The sequence below is a fragment of the Sander vitreus genome, chromosome 3 (assembly GCF_031162955.1).
Source record: "Sander vitreus isolate 19-12246 chromosome 3, sanVit1, whole genome shotgun sequence".
Taxonomy (NCBI): domain Eukaryota; kingdom Metazoa; phylum Chordata; class Actinopteri; order Perciformes; family Percidae; genus Sander; species Sander vitreus.
The window spans coordinates 28,678,527-28,698,812 of record NC_135857.1 but is presented as its reverse complement, the minus strand read 5'-3'; the positions used below and the strand labels follow the sequence as shown (position 1 = coordinate 28,698,812).

Sequence of the window (20,286 nt, the reverse complement as noted above, 5' to 3'; positions counted from 1 at the left end):
TATACAAACTGTTGTAATTCCTACACCGTTCACCTGATTTGGATGTAAATACCCTCAAATTAAAGCTGAAAGTCTGCAGTTAAAGCACATCTTGTTTGTTTCATTTCAACTCCATTGTGGTGGTGTATAGAGCCAAAAAGATTAGAATTGTGTCAATGTCCCAATATTTATGGACCTGACTGTATGAGGTGTAGCCCTCTGTAAGAGTCTGCCTTATGGATAAAGGCAATGATTTGACAAATATACTTTACATCCACGTTTCAAGATATAGAGTAGGCCTTAGTGTCCAAGTCTTTCCCAATTGTCAGATCTTCATAGAACATCAAACATTGTCAGTTTATAACTTTGAACCAAACCTTTCTTTTCAGATATTTCAATTGTTGCCGGTCAAAAAAATATCCTATATTCCATATGACGTTCAAGATGATGTAAAATGTTTGCCTGTGAAACCGAGAAGATATGTTTTGCCATACCCCCATGGTGATGGGAGAGCTGATGCTTATACAGTTTTCCAGGTACTTCCTGCACAAATGACTGTACAAAATAAAAAATATACTAAGAAGTTATTGTTGCACATTTATCAACTTTTCAGTGATGCCTGTTTGTTGTTGGATTATCTAGAATGTAGGGATGAAGATGGCAACGAACATGGTTATCCGAAAGCCTTCATGCCTCAAATACAAAGGAAGAGAATACCGCAAGGGCCGCATTAGCTATGGTGGCTATGGTGACTTTCTTTTTTGCTCCATCAAGTGACACATACTGAATATTTACTACCTCATTAAAACTGGTCACTGTGTCATTGCTTTAATTTTTTTCTAACAAAGTATTTTCTACTTTAGGTGTTGGTTTTAGGTATAATTCGTTTCGTTTACTAAGAAAGAAAGTATTGAAAACCATGAACTCTGTCAGAAGCTCTGTTGGAGCTGCTACGGCCTCTGATAGGTCGTCTCCTGATAAATCACCAATAGAGACAGTCCGCACTTTCTTCCCTGAGACCTGGATATGGGACCTGGTGGAAGTTGGGTGAGTTTTTGCCACAGAGGGTTTTGATGGTAATAAATGTGTTTGAGTGTATGAGTGCATTTTTTTGCCTAAAGAGTATGTGCACCTTCCTGCTGTCTCCCTCCACACATGAATGGCATGAAACTGATTTACTGACACTGCTCCTAAGCTTCTTTTTTTTTTTCAAACTGATGGCTCAGTCATTTTAGGAGTGTTATTTTAGTTAGTTATTCTAAGCAGAATGTTGGGGAATGGTCTTTTTGGGCTAAAGTACACATGAATCCCAGTATAACTTCATTTTCTGAGTTTCTGAAATCTCAATGACGCAGCATATGAAACAATTTCACATTTCCACATTCTTTTTAGGTAACGGTAACTACAGTGTGGTGGTGTTACTGCAGTTAAGTCTTCATATTAGTAATTTTAGTATTTTTTTTCACTAATCTTAATCAAGCGAGTATGTTCAAGTTCACCGTATGCGTCTGTGTCTTCTGATCCAGAGAGTCTGGAACGAAGGATGTGTCCCTCACTGTCCCGGACACCATCACCACCTGGGAGACGGAGGCTTTCTGTCTGTCCCCTCAGGGTTTCGGCTTGGCTCCACGTAAAAACATCACTGTCTTCCAGCCCTTCTTCCTGGAGCTCAGCCTGCCCTACTCCATCATCCGGGGGGAGCACTTTGAACTGAAGGCAACCACCTTCAACTACCTGACCAGCTGCATCATGGTAATGCGATTTTATAAAAATAAAAAAAATGTTAGCGTAACGTTTTTACAATGCGATGCTAACATGCAGATGTTTTGCAGGTGTCATGTTTGCCATTTTCCCCCACCTTTAGTGTGTTGGCATCTAAAATTAGCTAATTGGCACAAAACAGAACAGTAAGATGGTGATTGGTCTGCAGGTATTGGTCGTAAACCAAAGTACTTGGAAAAGTGAATATTTTTATTTTTAGAATTTACCTGATGATGGCTCTAGATGAAAAGTTAAGGGATCACCAAAAACCATCCTCTGGTGGAAATGTACTGAATTAGATGGAAATGTATCCAATATTAATGCAGTTTATGGTTTTGTAATACCTTGTTTGTGTTATTATAGTTTTTTTCTTCTCAGAGAAACACTGACTATCTTTAATTTTTTTCATTATCTGGAACACAAACTAAAGATCATAAATAACAGGATATGTATTTATATATATGTAAGAGCCAATTATTGCCCTTGGTATAAACAGGAACCAATCTTTCGTTCCTCGGGTAAAACCCGGAAGCACATACAGTTTTTGACCACACGCACACCAACACCACAACACTATAACACCACACCACTACAACACTACACAGGCATACATACAAGCAGTGATTTGTCTGGAAACCCAACTAAGATCTCATGGAAATAAATGGAACCAAAGGTTTTAACTGCAAATATGACTTCAACTTTCATTGATCAAAAAGGTAAAAAGTGCGTCAATTACTCTACCCGTGGAACAGCATGTCAGGGGCTTAAAGCTTGGGTTTAGCCTCTACAATATACAGTATATATACGTGTATGTATATGTGTGTATGTATATGTGTGCAATATATATATATATATATATGTGTATATATATATATATATATGTGTGTATGTATGACCCTAATGAATCCAAACTTTTGGATGCACAACATACTTAAAATAATTGGTTGGGTTATGTGTTGAACCTAAAGACAACTGCTTTTTCACATTAAACAGATTGTAATAGATAATGACTTTACCCACTCCCTTTACAATGTGGAATAAAAGGCACTTTTAAAACGTTGTTGAAACTTTTAATTGATTGCTGTTTAACTCTACCCACCTCTCTAGCTGGTCCTGTCAACTCACTCAAGACTTACCAAGGTTATTTTAAATATATAATCATATTATATATATTTTCTTAATTAAGTCAGTCTTCAAACTGCTTGATAATTAGATGTCACCTTTTATTTGGAACAAAAACATTTGCAATATGTACCGGGGAAAGGTTAAATGCTGCAGCATTGTGTTGCAGTTTGAACAGTTTTTTGCATTTGCCATAAATCTCCAGTTTTAAAATATATTGTCCTCTCTTGAACAGGTCACTGTGACTCCAACCCCCTCCTTAGATTACACCCTCACCCCCCTCTCTGGTGACCAGTACACATCCTGTCTGTGTGGCAGTGAGCGCAAGACCCTCAGCTGGACCATGGCCCCCTCAGCCTTAGGTGAGAGTCAAGCTTTTATCCACAAAGCTGTCGAGGTGGAGGAGCCCTCTTTGATCTGTTAAATCAGTGAGATTCACATTAGTGACAAAAAACATTTTTGCAAAAAAAAAAAAGAATTCTTAATCAAGTTTCACACTGTTTGTTCTTTTTAGGAGTTGTAAATGTGTCAGTGAGTGCTGAGGCTGTGACATCCCAAATTTCATGTGACAATGAGGTTGTGAGCGTGCCTGAAAGGGGACGAATTGACGTGGTCACACGACCTCTCATAGTAAAGGTTGGTACCTTAAAAACAAGATGATAAAGGGAAAACATTTTTATCCATTAACCAAATGGAAACTCTGTTTCACTCACATTATTTCTTTCCCTCTCAGGCTGAGGGAACTGAGATGACAAAGACCTACAACTGGCTGCTCTGCCCAAAAGGTCAGTACGGTTTACACCAGGCATGGCCCATCAAACATGTGAAAAGACAAATACTGGAAGTCGAGTAGATTGAATGTTAAAAAATGTAATGGAGACATTCACTAATTGCAGATAGCACTTAGTTTCAGTGTGATTATGGAAATTGTGCCAAGTTTAGCGCAGGTGCGTCAGATTGATTTACTGTCATTACATACAGTGGGGCAAAAAAGTATTTAGTCAGCCACCAATTGTGCAAGTTCTCCCACTTAAAAAGATGAGAGAGGCCTATAATTTTCATCATAGGTGCACTTCAACTATGGGAGACAAAATGAGAAAAGAAAATCCAGAAAATCACATTGTAGGATTTTTAATGAATTTATTTGCAAATTCCTCGGGAAAATAAGTATTTGGTCACCTACAAACAAGCAAGATTTCTGGCTCTCACAGACCTGTAACTTCTTCTTTAAGAGGCTCCTCTGTCCTCCACTCATTACCTGTATTAATGGCACCTGTTTGAACTTGTTATCAGTATAAAAGACACCTGTCCACAACTCCAAACTCCACTATGGCCAAGAACAAAGAGCTGTCAAAGGACACCAGAAACAAAATTGTAAACCTGCACCAGGCTGGGAAGACCGACTCTGCAATAGGTAAGCAGCTTGGTGTGAAGAAATCAACTGTGGGAGCAATTATAAGAAAATGGAAGACATACAAAATGATCACAAGAACGGTGAGCAAAAATCCCAGAACCACACGGGGGGACCTAGTGAATGACCTGCAGAGAGCTGGGACCAAAGTAACAAAGGCTACCATCAGTAACACACTACGCCGCCAGGGACTCAAATCCTGCAGTGCTAGACGTGTCCCCCTGCTTAAGCCAGTACATGTCCAGGACCGTCTGGAGTTTGCTAGAGAACATTTGGATGATCCAGAAGAGGATTGGGAGAATGTCACATGGTCAGATGAAACCAAAATAGAACTTTTTGGTAAAAATTCAACTCGTCGTGTTTGGAGTGGAAAGAATGCTGAGTTGCATCCAAAGAACACCATACCTACTGTGAAGCATGGGGGTGGAAACATCATGCTTTGGGGCTGTTTTTCTGCAAAGGTACCAGAATGACTGATCCGTGTAAAGGAAAGAATGAATGGGGCCATGTATCGTGAGATTTTGAGTTAAAACCTCCTTCCATCAGCAAGGGCATTGAAGATGAAACGTGGCTGGGTCTTTCAGCATGACAATGATCCCAAACACACCGCCTGGGCAACGAAGGAGTGGCTTCGTAAGAAGCATTTCAAGGTCCTGGAGTGGCCTAGCCAGTCTCCAGATCTCAACCCCATAGAAAATCTTTGGAGGGAGTTGAAAGTCCGTGTTGCCCAGCGACAGCCCCAAAACATCACTGCTCTAGAGGAGATCTGCATGGAGGAATGGGCCAAAATACCAGCAACAGTGTGTGAAAACCTTGTGAAGACTTACAGAAAATGTTTGACCCCTGTCATTGCCAACAAAGGGTATATAACAAAGTATTGAGATGAACTTTTGTTATTGACCAAATACTTATTTCCCACCATTCATTAAAATTCATTAAAAATCCTACAATGTGATTTTCTGGAGTTTTTTTCTCATTTTGTCTCTCATAGATGAAGTGTACCTATGATGAAAATTACAGGCCTCTCTCATATTTTTAAGTGGGAGAACTTGCACAATTGGTGGCTGACTAAATACTTTTTTGCCCCACTGTACAATCAGCCGAAGTGAAAGACCCCACCATTTTAGTGATTTTATTTTTCTTAATCCAGTCTGACCTGTTTCAATACATGATCCACTAACTGTCCGTTTAATCTAAAAGACATCTTTGGTTTAATACTGAGTGTTTGTTCTCTCTCTCTGTTCACAGGGCAAGCTTTGACAGAGGAAATGGACATACAACTCCCTAAGAACATGATTGATGGATCTGCCCGTGCTTCAGTATCAGTCCTTGGTAAATTAATACAAAAATTCATTTTAATTAAGAGTTGCTTTAACCAAGAAAATTCTAGGAAGGGAAAACAATTTGTGGTTAATTGAACAATGTAAAGTCAAAATATAAAGTACATTTATACCTTCAACATATTAAATTATTTTCTGTCGGGATTAACAAAAGGTGTTATAACAACATAAGAACATACAGTTTGTCTTTCAAGCCCCAGTAGAAAGTAAAGGTCAGGTTAGTTACGTGTTCGGTCTCAGTGAATCCGTGTTTTTGGGCAGGTGACATTCTGGGCCGGGCTCTGAAGAACCTGGATGGGCTGCTGCAGATGCCATATGGATGTGGTGAGCAGAACATGGCGCTCCTTGCCCCAAACATCTACATCCTCGAGTACCTGAGAAACACACAGCAGCTGACCCCAGCCATCATGGAAAAGGCTACCAACTTCCTGACCAGTGGTGAGTCTCCGTTTACTTTGGTAGCTAAAAGAACACGTATGCCAAAATCTACCGTCTGCTACATTCTGGCGCTGGTTGCACAAAATATAATAATCAGCGTGCATAATCACTTGACAGTGCTCGTCATTCATATTAGAGACTACAGATCAGGGGCACCCTGCTGGCCTCTGGGTTATGGTGCTGACAACAGGCCCCCACCATAACTTCTAGGCCACCAAGGCGACCTTGTTGCATGTCATTCCTTCTTTCTCTTCCCTAATTTCCTGTCATCTTTTTACGTCAGCTGTCCAGTAAAGGCATACAATGTAGTTTTTCTTTATATCTGTACATTCACAAGTATATATGTTATAAACAAATGTACCCAAAATCAATTTATCATAAATCCTATCAAATCTGTAAATGCCCTAATAAAAGTGTTTCTATTGTTATACAGGCTACCAGAGACAGCTGAACTACAAACATGAAGACGGTGCTTACAGCACATTTGGAGCAGGAACAGGGAACACTTGGTGAGACCATTACTGGTCAATCATCCACAAATGAATAATTAATTATATATTGATATGTTGTGCAACATTTACCATGACACACAGTTTATACTTGTAGAGTAGATGACTATTGTGAGCCATGAAACGGATCATAAGTGCTTCTTCTAGTCTTTTTTCTGTCTAACTTTTGTTTTAATATCCTCAGGCTGACTGCATTTGTGTTGAGATCGTTTGCCAAAGCACAGTCTTTCATCTACATTGACCCAGCGAACATTGAAGCATCCGTGACTTGGCTGAAAAGTAAACAACAACAAAATGGCTGTTTTGAACAGTCAGGAAAGCTCTTCAACAACAGAATGAAGGTAATTAAAGTCTCTCTTTACTAGAGTTTGTATAACAATGTAACTAAATGACACTTTTGGTGTAGCAGTAGTTCAATGGAAATGCACCATCAGGACTTTCATTCATATCTCAGTAGTAACAAATGCCAGCCTTGGGGCCCACTTCACGAAATTTGCCATAATTGTGACTCATGCATGCGAGAGCCATGTGTACGTTGGCCGACAGGGGCAAACGCCCTGCAACTTAAGAAAACACATACAAATAGACAAAACACAAGCAAATTAAGAAAACAACTTCATTAAAATTTGGCAACACATGTGCAGCATTCAGCAAACGCACTGCAAATACACACAACACAACCAAATACATAAACGCGCTGCAAATATGAAATGATGCAAAAAGAAAATCACACAAACCCAGAAAACAAATGCAACAAAAAAACGCAGCATCCAGATTACACAACGGAAGTTCTCCAGACCTCTAGAGGAAGCAGCTAGTGGAACAGCTTGATTTGACCCCACGGGGAGGGAGGGAGGGAGGGAGAGGGAGGGAGAGAGAGAGAGAGAGAGAGAGAGAGAGAGAGAGAGAGAGAGAGAGATAAACTGCATAGACTGTAAATATTAAGTCTATGTTTGAGATTTCTCTCGTTTGGTGGGTGTGTCTCGGCTCAGGTCACAGGTGATACTCGATCAGCAGAGACGTCTGTAAACTTGTGGTAATAAAACATTTATAACTGCATCAGCGTTTAATGTTGACGTTTGTTTAAGCCATATTACAAGAGAGGGTTTAATTTCGAGGTCCGAAATTACTGAAGTAGGCTATAGGCCTCCTCAAGTGTAATATTGTGATTATATAACAACGGTTACCAACAAAATAAGTGATCAATCTGTATTCATATTGTGGAGCAATTCACTCTTGAAATACAAAAAAACAGACAGGATATCTAGTCCCTCCCTGTTTAGTAAACCAGCCAATTTACCGTGGGATTTATCAAACTGAATAAATCCTGCTCGCACATATAAACACAAAACTGCTTTGCTAACTCCAACGTGTTGTAACTAAGACATCTGCTGAAAAAGTTATTGTATTCATTAGCATGATTGCCGTAGTGTTTAGTTCACAAACATCCAACACACCAAAGTACAAACACATAGTGGACCAGACGCGTGCTTTTATTTTGAAAAGCCGAAGCTCGGGGAGGGCATGAGACGGGAGCATAGACTGTATATTATTAATATATTATGTTATTAATAATAATAATAATAATAATAATAATAATAATAATAATAATAATATGAATTTAATATACAGTCTATGGAGTTCTCCAGGCTGCAGCCATACCCAACTCTAATAAAAAGGCAGAGTGCTCTCCCCCCGTGGGGTCAAATCAAGCTGTTCCACTTAGCTGCTCCCTCTGCTCACAAATGTATTTTCAATTTCCGACTGACAAGCATTTGTGAAACCATTAGATTGCATTAGACACTGCCACTATTTTCAAACTACATAAGAAGATCTCAAAATCACTTTTGTGAGTCGGGCACCTGAATGTTGGAGGTACAGTGATCTATATCTGTATATACGTTGATCTATATCTGTATATACGTAGGCCACAGTGTCACATCTGGTAAACTACCAAATTTGAGCCCCCTATGTATTGAAAGGATTTCCATCCAAAAGTGACTTGTCTTTGAATCGAGTCTTATAACTACGTAGTAAACAATCTGATCAGTCGTCTCGTGTGAGGTTATGAGCTGAGAGTTTATGGTTAGAATTATGGTGGAGGTGGTCAGTTAAATCTATTAGGACTCCATTATACCAACCAGGGAATCCTAATACTAAGATAAAAGCCACTGAAAGCTGAAGAGTGTTGTAGTGGGATGGGCAGGCAGCACTGGGATGTCATTTGATTCAACAGCTCAATGTTGGCGCTCGGCCGTGGCTTGGTAGCCCCCCCTCCCCAAAAAAAAGAAGGGGTGGGGGGGGGCTGTTTATTAGGTAGGCCTAGCATAATTATAAATAATGAGATGGTATATATATACTGTAAATGTACTTTATTTTCATTACAATAAATAACTCATCATTGATGGCATTCGGGCATATGTGTTGTGGATGTTTAAATTTGTGTTCTGATTTGTTTACTACATTCCGACATAAGCTAATTGTTACATTTCCCACATGTGCCGGGTTTTGATACAGAAATGCATTTTTCATTCACAATAGCAAGATTAGCCTAATATGATATACAACACGGTCTCACGGCAGTTCGTGTAATTGTCACGTTATTTTTAATCTATTGCTACGTGTACAACAACACGTTTATCTAATTTTTGTTCGTGGTGACCAACACGGAATGGGAACCATCTATTCAGAGGTTGGGTTTCGGAAAAACACAACGGGGAAAGGACGCCTCACACGCCGGGAGGCGGCCGCTGGGAACACGCGACAATAACGGGATGTTAAATTATTTCTATTTGGCATTAGAAGTAATCAGACTTCATCTGTAAGCAACACTAACGTTAAATTGGGAAAGATGTGAGAAAGACTCGGAACTTGAACTGGACATTTAGTTTTGTGTGGTCTAATAGAACTCCTACCTGATGTCATCACTGGTCTCATCTCTACTTGACGCCATCACCGACCTCATGTCTGACTCATTCACTCCTTGCCTGTGTTCTTCTCCACTAAGACATATTGTCAGACATTATGTAATATATTTTCTATATTACTTTTTCCATATTAATAATATTAAGAAATGAATCTGTTGGTATCAAGTGGCTCCCCCTACACTTCCACCTAATGTTAGACCTACCTGTTGCCGTCCCGTCTATCCTGATCCACCATCCTCACACCTGAATGAAATGAACTCACTGTTAAATATAGCAGCCTAAATTCAATTCTTATCAACCTAGTGATGGCATCTGATAAGACAACTATTATGCAGTAAGGTTGTGCTGCTGTTGAAATTACATTCACATTTTGGATTTTATCGCATTTTTTCCTTGGCAACATGCTGCGCATCTCCCTGTGACAGGTGCATCTTGTCTAGCAGCTCCTACAACCTTTAGACACACCAGCTAGCAAGACCCAAAAAGGGCCAACTTCTTCTTAAGGACAGTGCTGTTGTTGCCAACTTGGCCTTAATTTGTGGTGTGACTGATTCTAGTCTCTAATTTCTTCAGATGAATTCAAATAAAAAGGTTGATGATTGATTATATAATCATTTTCAAAACATTCAAAACTGTTACTGTGTTATTTCTGTTTCAAAAGGCAGCAATAAATAACCCATTCAAATCTAGAGGGTTCATGTAATTTCATACATTAGCAGTGAAATTAATTAATGCATAATAATCGTGATAATCATGAGACGGTGATTATTTTTCAGACTATAATTGTACCAACAAAATCTATAATCGTTGCATCCCCAGTCAGTACTCGCTCCAAAGCTAATCGCCGTCACTGTCTCACTCGCTCTTCTACACACTCCCCTCACACACACATGCCATATAAACTTCAGGCCACTTACGTAGGCTACAGCGAAAGCTCTGTGTTGAGCCTCCGCAGGACCATAAATCAGCCTTGAGTACACAGGGCCCTCGTTTGAGGAAGTCTCAAAAAGAACGAACGAAGAATGAACAGCTGTGGATGTGGGAAGGGGCCCATTGAGAATGCCTTTGTACCAGGCCCAGAATTTTGTTCACTAATTACTTATGCTTCCTCTTTACAGGGTGGTGTGTCTGATGAAGTTACTCTCAGTGCCTACATCACTGCTGCCTTCTTGGAGATGAATACTTCCATAGATGTAAGTTGATTATTTGTAATATGAATGTATATGTACGTAAGATGCATTAGCATTAATTTGAATTTAAATATGTATGGCATAGCACTATAGATCCTGTGAACTGTAGTCGTAAACACTAACACATTTTTTTTTTTACTGTTTTAAAGGACCAGTGTGTAGGATGTAGGGGGGTCTATTGGCAGAAATGTTTTCATTAGTGATTAATCACCTGAAACAAAGAATTGTTGTTTTTGTTAGATTAGATTAGAATGAGCCCTTCATATCTACATTAGGAGTGGGTCCACTTTCAAAGAGCCCGCCATGTTGCACCGCCATGTTTCTACAGTAGCCCAGAACAGACAAACCAAACACTGGCTTTAGAGAGGGCCTTTTTATGTTTTTACATTGAAGTGAAGGCCACTGTAGGTTCTCCTACACGCTTGGACAGTAAGCGGAGGTGTATTCAGTTGGTTGCTGCAACCTCACCGCTTGATGCCACTTAAGTAGTAGAAATACCCATTTAGTTTTGATGAATGAAACTGTCTAAAAAAAGTCTATTTTTCAAAAAAGCTGAGCAGAGGAGCATTTAATTAGTTAGAATTAATTTGAATACAACCCATGAAGCCTAGTCTTACCCTATTATTTTTGAAGTTGTTCCATTCTTTTGCGTTTCTACTGTCTCACTTGAGTAACAAGCCATCTGATGACTTAATATTTCAAATGTAATGTTAGTCTTTTTTAAACACATTTCTGTTTGTTGGTTAGTATTGTATGCCTCATTTGACAATGACATTTGTCGGTAGTCGTTTATTTTGGTCGATGCCAATAGTTTTTTTGTTACCTCCTTTATCATTCAGATTAGTAGCACTGGTTAAAGGAGAATTCCGGCCAATGTCTGAGTTAAAAATGCATCTCGTTGTCACGTAAGGGCCCTGTTCATGTTGCACATACATTTTAATTGCATTTTATGTCTGGTAAGAGGCACAAAAGCACTCTAAAACTTGCCCCGACAACTGCCGTTTTAGCTCAGTGGAAGCTCATACACGTAGCTGCAGCTACTCCGTGTTGCCTGCATCGATTCGGGTCGGGGTTTTTTCAATCGAAAATACACGCATATTTATAGCGATCAAGATTAACGTAAAAATTGGCCGGAATTCTCCTTTAATACTTGATTCCTGGCCTGTTGCTTTTTCCGCTGTGCCCTCACTTTGTCTCTAAAGCTCACTTTCTGCTGTTTTGTGTTATTGCCTCCATTTACTGAAGTTGTTCGTTGAATATAGGAATTTGTTAACACAGCAGCGAAAGACAATGTATTCTTTTAATCTGTTCTAGGATCCTGTGCATGCTAGCTTGTCTTGCCTCAAGGAGTCCATCAGTGACCTCAGCAACACCTACACCACAGCTCTGCTGGCGTACGTCTTCACCCTGGCAGGAGACATGGAGACCCGTGCTCACCTACTGAAGCACCTAGACACTGTTGTATTACAAGAAGGTGAGTCGACCTCCTACAGGAAATCATTCTGGCTTCATAACTGTGACGAAGCTTACCCTGTACCTGTTTGTCTCTTTGTGGATGGCTGGTTTTTTTAGGAGGTTTCCTCCACTGGTCTCAGACAGCAACAGAAACGTCAGCCTCTCTGTCTGTGGAGATCAGCTCCTACGTGCTGCTGGCTAAACTCAGTGCCTCTCCGACTGTTGAAGACCTGGGCTACGCCAGCCGCATCGTTAGATGGCTGACTAGCCAGCAGAACTATTATGGAGGATTCTCCTCCACACAGGTACAGTCCAGACAGGCTTAAGCTGGACTTTGAGTCAAACGTACAGTAATCTCTTCTGGGACAAATAAGATGAACAAACAAGTTATTTAAAAATGTATGGCTTAGCTGTGACCTTAAGCCCATTTGTCTGACAGCCCGTTATCCCGAAAACAATGGCACAAAAAAACAGCCCTATTTTTATATTTGTGACAATGCATTTTTCTGCTTCTTCATTTCAATGTTTCTTTCTTCAGCTTATTAAGTATAGGAGCTTTTTCTCCATTTATTAAAAAAAAAAACTAAAGCATTCAGTTTCTTTCAAAAAAAAATTTCAATTGAAACTCAAGTTATTTAGACATGGATAGTTCTCACAGGACAGCGACACTGCCCGATACCTCAACAGTTTAGCGTCAGTTAAACCATACCAAGAACAGCATTGTTTTAGCCCATTAACTACAAATAAAACAAAATGTGCATACTTATACTTATAATGTTTTAAATGGTAATTTTCTTGATTGATTTCTGTATGAAAATCAACAATTGGAGAGACCTGAAATTGATAAAAGTGAACTCCTACATATGAAAGCTGCTACAGGTGTAAACAAAAGAACATTTACATTTGTATAAATTTAAGCACAAAGTATTAGGTATTTTCTTTTGTGTGTGTGTTGTAGGACACCGTGGTGGCTCTTCAGGCTCTGGCTCTCTACTCCACTCTGGTGTTCAGTCCAGAGGGTTCAAGCACAGTGACGGTCCAGTCTCCCAGTGGCCAGCTGATGTTTGATGTGAATCAGAACAACAAACTGCTCTACCAGGAGAAGCAGCTGCAGGACGTGACGGGAAAGTACAGCCTGGAGGTGAAGGGCACTGCATGTGCTGCAATACAGGTCAGTGGTTTGATGTACAGTGGTGATGCATCATACTGTACATTTGAACCAACTTGAGCAAAGAGAAATTCTTGAGATTCTGTTCACTTTTTTTATAAATATTAATTACTTTCCTTGTTTAGATTTCTCTTGTCTATAACATCCCAACTCCTGCTGATGTTACCACTCTCAGTGTTGAGGTCAAACCAGAGGCCGACTGCACCAGCAAAAGACCCAAACTCAGTCTGAACCTAACGTCCCTGTAAGTAATCAACAGGCAGATCCACGACATGGACAAATACTTATGCTACAAATTATATCCAGCTACAAAAAAGCTGAAAGTTCAAATGGAAGTAGGTCTACAGAGAGTCGTTGCTATGAAGAGGATATACTGTCTCGTATAGTAGCATTGGTGTAAACTGTCAGGTGTCAGAATGTTGCAAATCTTTGGTATGAACCGGCTTAAGTCTTCGCAATGAATTTTTATTTTTCATTATTTCTTTTGCAGCTTGAGGAGCGTGTGGTCAGTCCTCGAGTCGTCCAGAAGATAGATGTTATGTACTTAACACCATGTCTGTTTGTATTTCCTTGTTAGTATTCTGCCATAACCCCTGACAGCTGTGTAACTACTGTGTCTGAAGTGAAATACATGCATAATGCACAATTAAATAATGTGACGTTAATATCCCGCTTGAAACTGGTCTTTTGTTAAACTTTTTCCACTGTTTAATCTTTCTGCTGTGTATTTATGGTATGTGTTTTATCCAAAGATCAGAAGTTACGCAGCTCAGCTTAGTGTGGAAATGCGGTCACAAAAGCAAAAAGTGTCTTTAGATAATATCTAAACTATATCAGACTCTTGGAGAATCTACAAATCCCATCTCCTAAAGCAGTTGGAAATCAAAGTTTAGCAAATATATTGTTTTTATAATATGTATGTAAACCCTCACCAACTCAGGTGAACAGGCTGAGACAAATGACCCTTGTAAAAAAACCTTTGAAAAAAGTCTTAGTCCATACATCTTAACCTACAGACACAATACAGCTCAAGTTTTTGAGAAAACTGTTAATCTTGTTTTTTGTTTCATCAGCCATCATTGTTCTGTCTGCTAGTATTTTATTACCACTTCTATTTTATGCCCTTCAACAATCAGCGTTACTCTCCAATAATGGCCTTTTGTAAAAATTGCAGTGTTGCAAAGAAATGCATACAAGTTCAAGTTTCAAAATAAGGTCCGTGGCATGGACCCTTTTTCACAGCAAATATTTTAAATTGTCATAGCAAAAGACTAGACTGGTCTCAGACAGCAACAGAAACGTCAGCCTCTCTGTCTGTGGAGATCAGCTCCTACGTGCTGCTGGCTAAACTCAGTGCCTCTCCGACTGTTGAAGACCTGGGCTACGCCAGCCGCATCGTTAGATGGCTGACTAGCCAGCAGAACTATTATGGAGGATTCTCCTCCACACAGGTACAGTCCAGACAGGCTTGAGCTGGACTTTGAGTCAAACGTACAGTAATCTCTTCTGGGACAAATAAGATGCACCAACAAAGTTATTTAAAAATGTATTTGTCTGACAGTCCGTTATCCTGTGAACAATAGCATGCCACAAGAAAAAAAAAAACTAAAGCCTTCAGTTTCTTTCAAATTCTTTAATTGAAACTCGCATTATTTAGACATAGTTCTCACAGGACAGCAACATTGCCCGATATGAGCAGTGTCAATTATACCATACCAAGAACAGCATTGTTTTATCCCATTAACTACAAATAAAATGTTTATACTATTTTAAATGGTTATTTTCTTAATTGGTTTCTGTATGAAAATCAACAATTGGAGAGACCTGAAATTGATAAAAGTGAACTCCTACATATGAAAGCTGCTACAGGTGTAAACAAAAGAACATTTACATTTGTATAAATGTAAGCACATAAGTATTAGGTATTTTCTTGTGTGTGTTGTAGGACACCGTGGTGGCTCTTCAGGCTCTGGCTCTCTACTCCACTCTGGTGTTCAGTCCAGAGGGTTCAAGCACAGTGACGGTCCAGTCTCCCAGTGGCCAGCTGATGTTTGATGTGAATCGGAACAACAAACTGCTCTACCAGGAGAAGCGGCTGCAGGACGTGACGGGAAAGTACAGCCTGGAGGTGAAGGGCACTGCATGTGCTGCAATACAGGTCAGTGGTTTGATGTACATAAACCACCAATCCTGATGCTTCATACTGTACATTTGAACCAACTTGAACAAATAGAATTTTTGAGATTCTTCACTTTTTTTATGAATATTTACTTTCCTTGTTTAGATTTCTGTTGTCTATAACATCCCAACTCCTGCTGATGTTACCACTCTCAGTGTTAAGGTCAAACCAGAGGCCGACTGCACCAGCAAAAGACCCAAACTCAGTCTGAACCTAACATCCCTGTAAGTAATCAACAAGCAGATCCACGACATGGACAAATACTGACGTTTTTGGCAAACGATCCTCTGCATCTACCAGCTTGAACTATGGAACTGTTGGTGGATGCAGGGGAGGAATGTCTACAACTTGGTAGCTAAAACGTCTATCTGGTGCTTTGGAAGGGCTCCATCTACCATCTTATTTTTATTGTACTTGCAATTACAGATATAGTGGAAAAGAGTCCAGTACAAACATGGTTATCCTGGATATCAAAATGCTCTCCGGATTTGTCCCAGACCCAGAGTCTTTGAACATGGTGAGTGATTACAGTAACTTTTAAAGGTACAATAAGTATTAAAATGTCTAAACAACCATACCTGTGAGAATATTTCCACCAAATTTCAAACCCAGATAAATCGGTTTTATTTTCAGACACGGTCGTTTCCTTCCGTCAGTGGCATCATAACCTTTCACCGTCTAGTTACTTGTAACTTCCGTCAGAACACTGGCACCCAGATGATAGAGAGACTCAGTCGGGATGACAGCTGACAACAGCCCCGGGACATATGGCTAGCTAGGTACCGTTAGCCCCCAGTCAGCTAGCAGCCATCCACCCGGCCAGCACTTAACTCCAGTGCCTGGCGCTTACGAGGCTAACGGCAGCTTAATGAAGTGTCGGGGAAACGGACCATATCAGACCCAGCACCTGAGTCACAACAGCGGCCATCCATAGCGTTAGCCACGTCTCCGTTAGCGCTACCGGTGTCCGTGCCGAAAATCTCATCCCTGCCGAGTTTATCCCCCCCCTTTGCGTTTAGCGGTCTTTACAGTTAGCTAAATTAACCCGACAAAAGGTGGGTTAAGCACCAAAACGAAAAGTTAAGATGACAGAAAAGTGAAGAGGGCGGGAATCATTCCGGGCACCTGGGAGATGGTCTGCTGCTGCACAACAGCCATCGACACCCGTCTCTCAGCCTCGTTGAGTAGCTAGCTAGCGTTACAACAAACCCTGACAACCCAGCCTGGTTTTTAAACCATCAAAAAGGTGACCTGGACATGTGAAATTTGTTTTAGCTGCTGGCTAATGTTAGCTTGCTGGCTCACTAGCTAACTGGTCAGCTACCAATATAAAAATCAAGAAAAACATTCATTATGTTGGAACTGCAGCTATTTTATTAGATTAACATAAATAAACATTACTAAACTTAACGTGAATAAACTTGAATGCGTTAACTCGTCCTTGAACAAATGCATTCTAATCAGCAATGGTGTTGAACACTAAACTACAACTTCCATAATACCACGCAACTTCCCAACGTCATCAAGTCTGTTTACCATCCATTGATTTGGAGAGACCCCTAGTGGCAGAAAGTTACATTGTACGTTTAAACTGAGGAGTATTTTTGTCAGTTGTTGTTGTCATGATAACAGCTGATTAATGTCTCCTCACAGCTCAAACGTGCCCTGCTGGTGGATCGTGTTGAACAAAAGGAGGATCATGTTCTGGTGTACATACAGGGAGGTGAGAGGGATTTAAAGTGACAAACAAGAGATGATTCTCTCCAGATTTGTTACTGATCATGTCGTCTGTTTTTCTTCCAACAGTTACCGAAGGACATAGGCATCAACCACAGACTAAAGCTCATACAGGAGCACCAAGTGCAGAACCTGAAGCCAGCCGTGGTCAAGATCTACGACTACTACCAGCCAAGTAAATCAGTCCTCTCTAAACCTCATTCACAGAAGTCACAGCACACACTGCTCCGTGGTAGCTGTACAACAACCTGAACACTTATCAGAATAGTCATTTATAGTAGTATGTTAAATATTAAGGGCTATTGAACACATGATGCAAGTTTGATGCAAGTTTGACTCATTTTCTACTTTTTCCCTTAAGGTGACCAGTCTGATACAGAATACATCTACCCTTGTGTTGCAGGTAACAAACTATGATAACATACAGAAGCACTATAACGTATATAAATGTAAATTGGAATTGTTTAAAAGATTGTAAAAGTGCCAATTTTGTAACCTAAAACCAAATGAAGCATACAACTAGTGTAGACTGTAAAACCCAGCTCACACCAAAGATTTGCAATGAGGAAAAAACATTTTAGAACGTTGCAGCAGTCGGATGGTGACGCCTGCGACTCAGCTTGTCAAGTCGCCATTGGCTGGTTTTAGAACGTAAGGCACGTCACCTGTTTGAACAGCCAATTAGCTCATAGCGAAGTCAGCTGGTCAAGTCAGTTACAAACTGTCAGCTGGTCGAAAATGGCAGAGTCAGAAGGATACTTTTAATTTTCCTCAACTGTTACATCTGCCCTCTTTTCCCTTATCAAGAGAATAGTGTTACTAAGGAAACATACACTGTATATCTATGAGCTGTAGCTCACCTGTTTCCAAGAAGCACAGTGTTATCATCAGCCGTTCTCCTGGTGACACGCTGTCTCTATAGTTAATGTTTGGCTGATTAAATGTGACACCAACTCCCCTAAACTCTATCTCAGCCGGTAGAGCGTGCGCCCCATGTAGTCCTTGGCAGCGGCCGGCGTTCAAATCCAACCAGTGGCCTATTTGCTGCATGTCATCACTTCTATCTCCCCCCCCTGTCATGCCATTCTCCAGATGCTCTATCAATAATAAAAAATTTGAAGAAAAAAATGCAAACAAATTGACCCTTTTTTTGCCAATTCATCACTACTGGAAATTAACTATCCTCATTCATAAGCTACAAACTATATCCAGCTACAAAAAAAGCTGGTAGTTCAAATGGAAGTAGGTCTACAGAGTCGTTGCTATGAAGAGGATATACTGTCTCGTATAGTAGCATTGGTGTAAACTGTCAGGTGTCAGAATGTTGCAAATCTTTGGTATGAACCGGCTTAAGTCTTCGCAATGAATTTTTATTTTTCATTATTTCTTTTGCAGCTTGAAGAGCGTGTGGTCAGTCCTCGAGTCGTCCAGAAGATAGATGTTATGTACTTAACACCATGTCTGTTTGTATTTCCTTGTTAGTATTCTGCCATAACCCCTGACAGCTGTGTAACTACTGTGTCTGAAGTGAAATACATGCATAATGGCCAATTAAATAAAGTGACGTTAATGTCCCGCTTGAAACTGGTCTTTTGTTAAACTTTTTCCACTGTTTAATCTTTCTGCTGTGTATTTATGGTATGTGTTTTATCCAAAGATCAGAAGTTGTGCAGCTCAGCTTAGTGTGGAAATGCGGTCACAAAAGCAAAAAGTGTTCTTTAGATAATATCTAAACTATATCAGACTCTTGGAGAATCTACAAATCTGCTAGTATTTTATTACCACTTCTATTTTATGCCCTTCAACAATCAGCGTTACTCTCCGATAATGGCCTTTTGTAGATATTGCAGTGTTGCAAAGAAACGCAAGTTCAAGTTTCAAAATAAGGTCCGTGGCATAGACCCTCTTTCACAGGGAATATTTAAAATTGTCATAGCAAAGGTTTCCTCCACTGGTCTCAGACAGCAACAGAAACGTCAGCCTCTCTGTCTGTGGAGATCAGCTCCTACGTGCTGCTGGCTAAACTCAGTGCCTCTCCGACTGTTGAAGACCTGGGCTACGCCAGCCGCATCGTTAGATGGCTGACTAGCCAGCAGAACTATTATGGAGGATTCTCCTCCACACAGGTAAAGTTTCAAAATAAGGTCCGTGGCATGGATCTTTTTTTTTTTTTTTGTTTGGTTATAAAGAAACAAAAAACTCCATAGGGATAGGGTCTGCACAAATCATCTGGGAAGTGTTTGTTATTTATTTGTGCTTTAGAACGTAATCACTGCGAAATTATCATAAAAGCTTTATCTCGCCCTACTGTACAATGACAGCTACAAAACATAGGCCTATTAATTCTGCTGATATAAAGATGGACAGGTCTGGAGTAGGCCTATGTGATGTTACCTGTTCACTGAATATGACGTGTAAGCCCCACCCATTTCTAGCACTTAAGGTAATTGTTTGATTGCTCCTGGGTGGACGCAGGTGTTCTGAATTGTCATGAACAGGGATCTATATACAGATGTAGAAGACTGGCTTGGTTTGAAATTCCAAAAGGAGCATTGAACCCAAATCAGACAACTCAGCAAGCCGAACCCTGGTAGGCGGTCTGGAAGAGGTAAGACACTGAGCTGAAATTTAAACCTGGCGCTGCTACACGTGTCCTTCAGTTAATTAAAGGCATTCACTTTTGGGGTTTTTGTTATTTTACAGTTTAGTGGGGGGGGGGGAATATGGAAAACTCGGGTTCAGCTATATCCTTATAAGGGAATGTTCATTATTTAATTAAGGGGCCACCGGAGGAGTTTTGTGGCCTCTAACCTAAAAAGACTTGACCCTCCCTCGTCAGTAATAATTTTTAGGGCTGTCAAAATAAAGCGTTAATTCAGATTGATTAATCTGAGAAAAAAATAAGCGTTAAAAAAATGACCGCAGATTAATCCATTCCGTATTGACGTTTGCATACAGACGAAAATCTGGTGCCACTGATATGTCTGCGCTTCTCTCTGATGCTCGAAAACGGACGTTACAGGAAACACAAACCCCGCTGCATGTGACGCTAGTTAACACAATACTCCAC

The 20,286-nt window shown here is 40.2% G+C and overlaps 1 protein-coding gene across 1 annotated transcript in view; it reads left to right on the top strand.

Moving 5' to 3' along the window:
* The window catches only part of LOC144515742 (alpha-2-macroglobulin-like), a 38,062-nt gene extending 19,276 nt beyond the window's left edge, over positions 1-18,786 (top strand). The window contains exons 17-37 of the mRNA XM_078246827.1: positions 369-515; positions 622-727; positions 888-1,026; positions 1,506-1,731; positions 3,098-3,224; positions 3,377-3,498; positions 3,596-3,647; positions 5,522-5,605; positions 5,875-6,051; positions 6,485-6,560; positions 6,745-6,901; positions 10,606-10,680; positions 11,992-12,151; positions 12,250-12,437; positions 13,091-13,303; positions 13,426-13,544; positions 15,906-15,996; positions 17,133-17,199; positions 17,284-17,391; positions 17,578-17,619; positions 18,612-18,786. Coding sequence (XP_078102953.1) covers positions 369-515; positions 622-727; positions 888-1,026; positions 1,506-1,731; positions 3,098-3,224; positions 3,377-3,498; positions 3,596-3,647; positions 5,522-5,605; positions 5,875-6,051; positions 6,485-6,560; positions 6,745-6,901; positions 10,606-10,680; positions 11,992-12,151; positions 12,250-12,437; positions 13,091-13,303; positions 13,426-13,544; positions 15,906-15,996; positions 17,133-17,199; positions 17,284-17,391; positions 17,578-17,619; positions 18,612-18,616 — 2,481 coding nt within the window. The 3' untranslated portion in view covers positions 18,617-18,786. The remainder of the gene's footprint in view (positions 1-368; positions 516-621; positions 728-887; positions 1,027-1,505; positions 1,732-3,097; positions 3,225-3,376; positions 3,499-3,595; positions 3,648-5,521; positions 5,606-5,874; positions 6,052-6,484; positions 6,561-6,744; positions 6,902-10,605; positions 10,681-11,991; positions 12,152-12,249; positions 12,438-13,090; positions 13,304-13,425; positions 13,545-15,905; positions 15,997-17,132; positions 17,200-17,283; positions 17,392-17,577; positions 17,620-18,611) is intronic.
* The last annotated feature ends 1,500 nt before the right edge of the window (positions 18,787-20,286 follow it).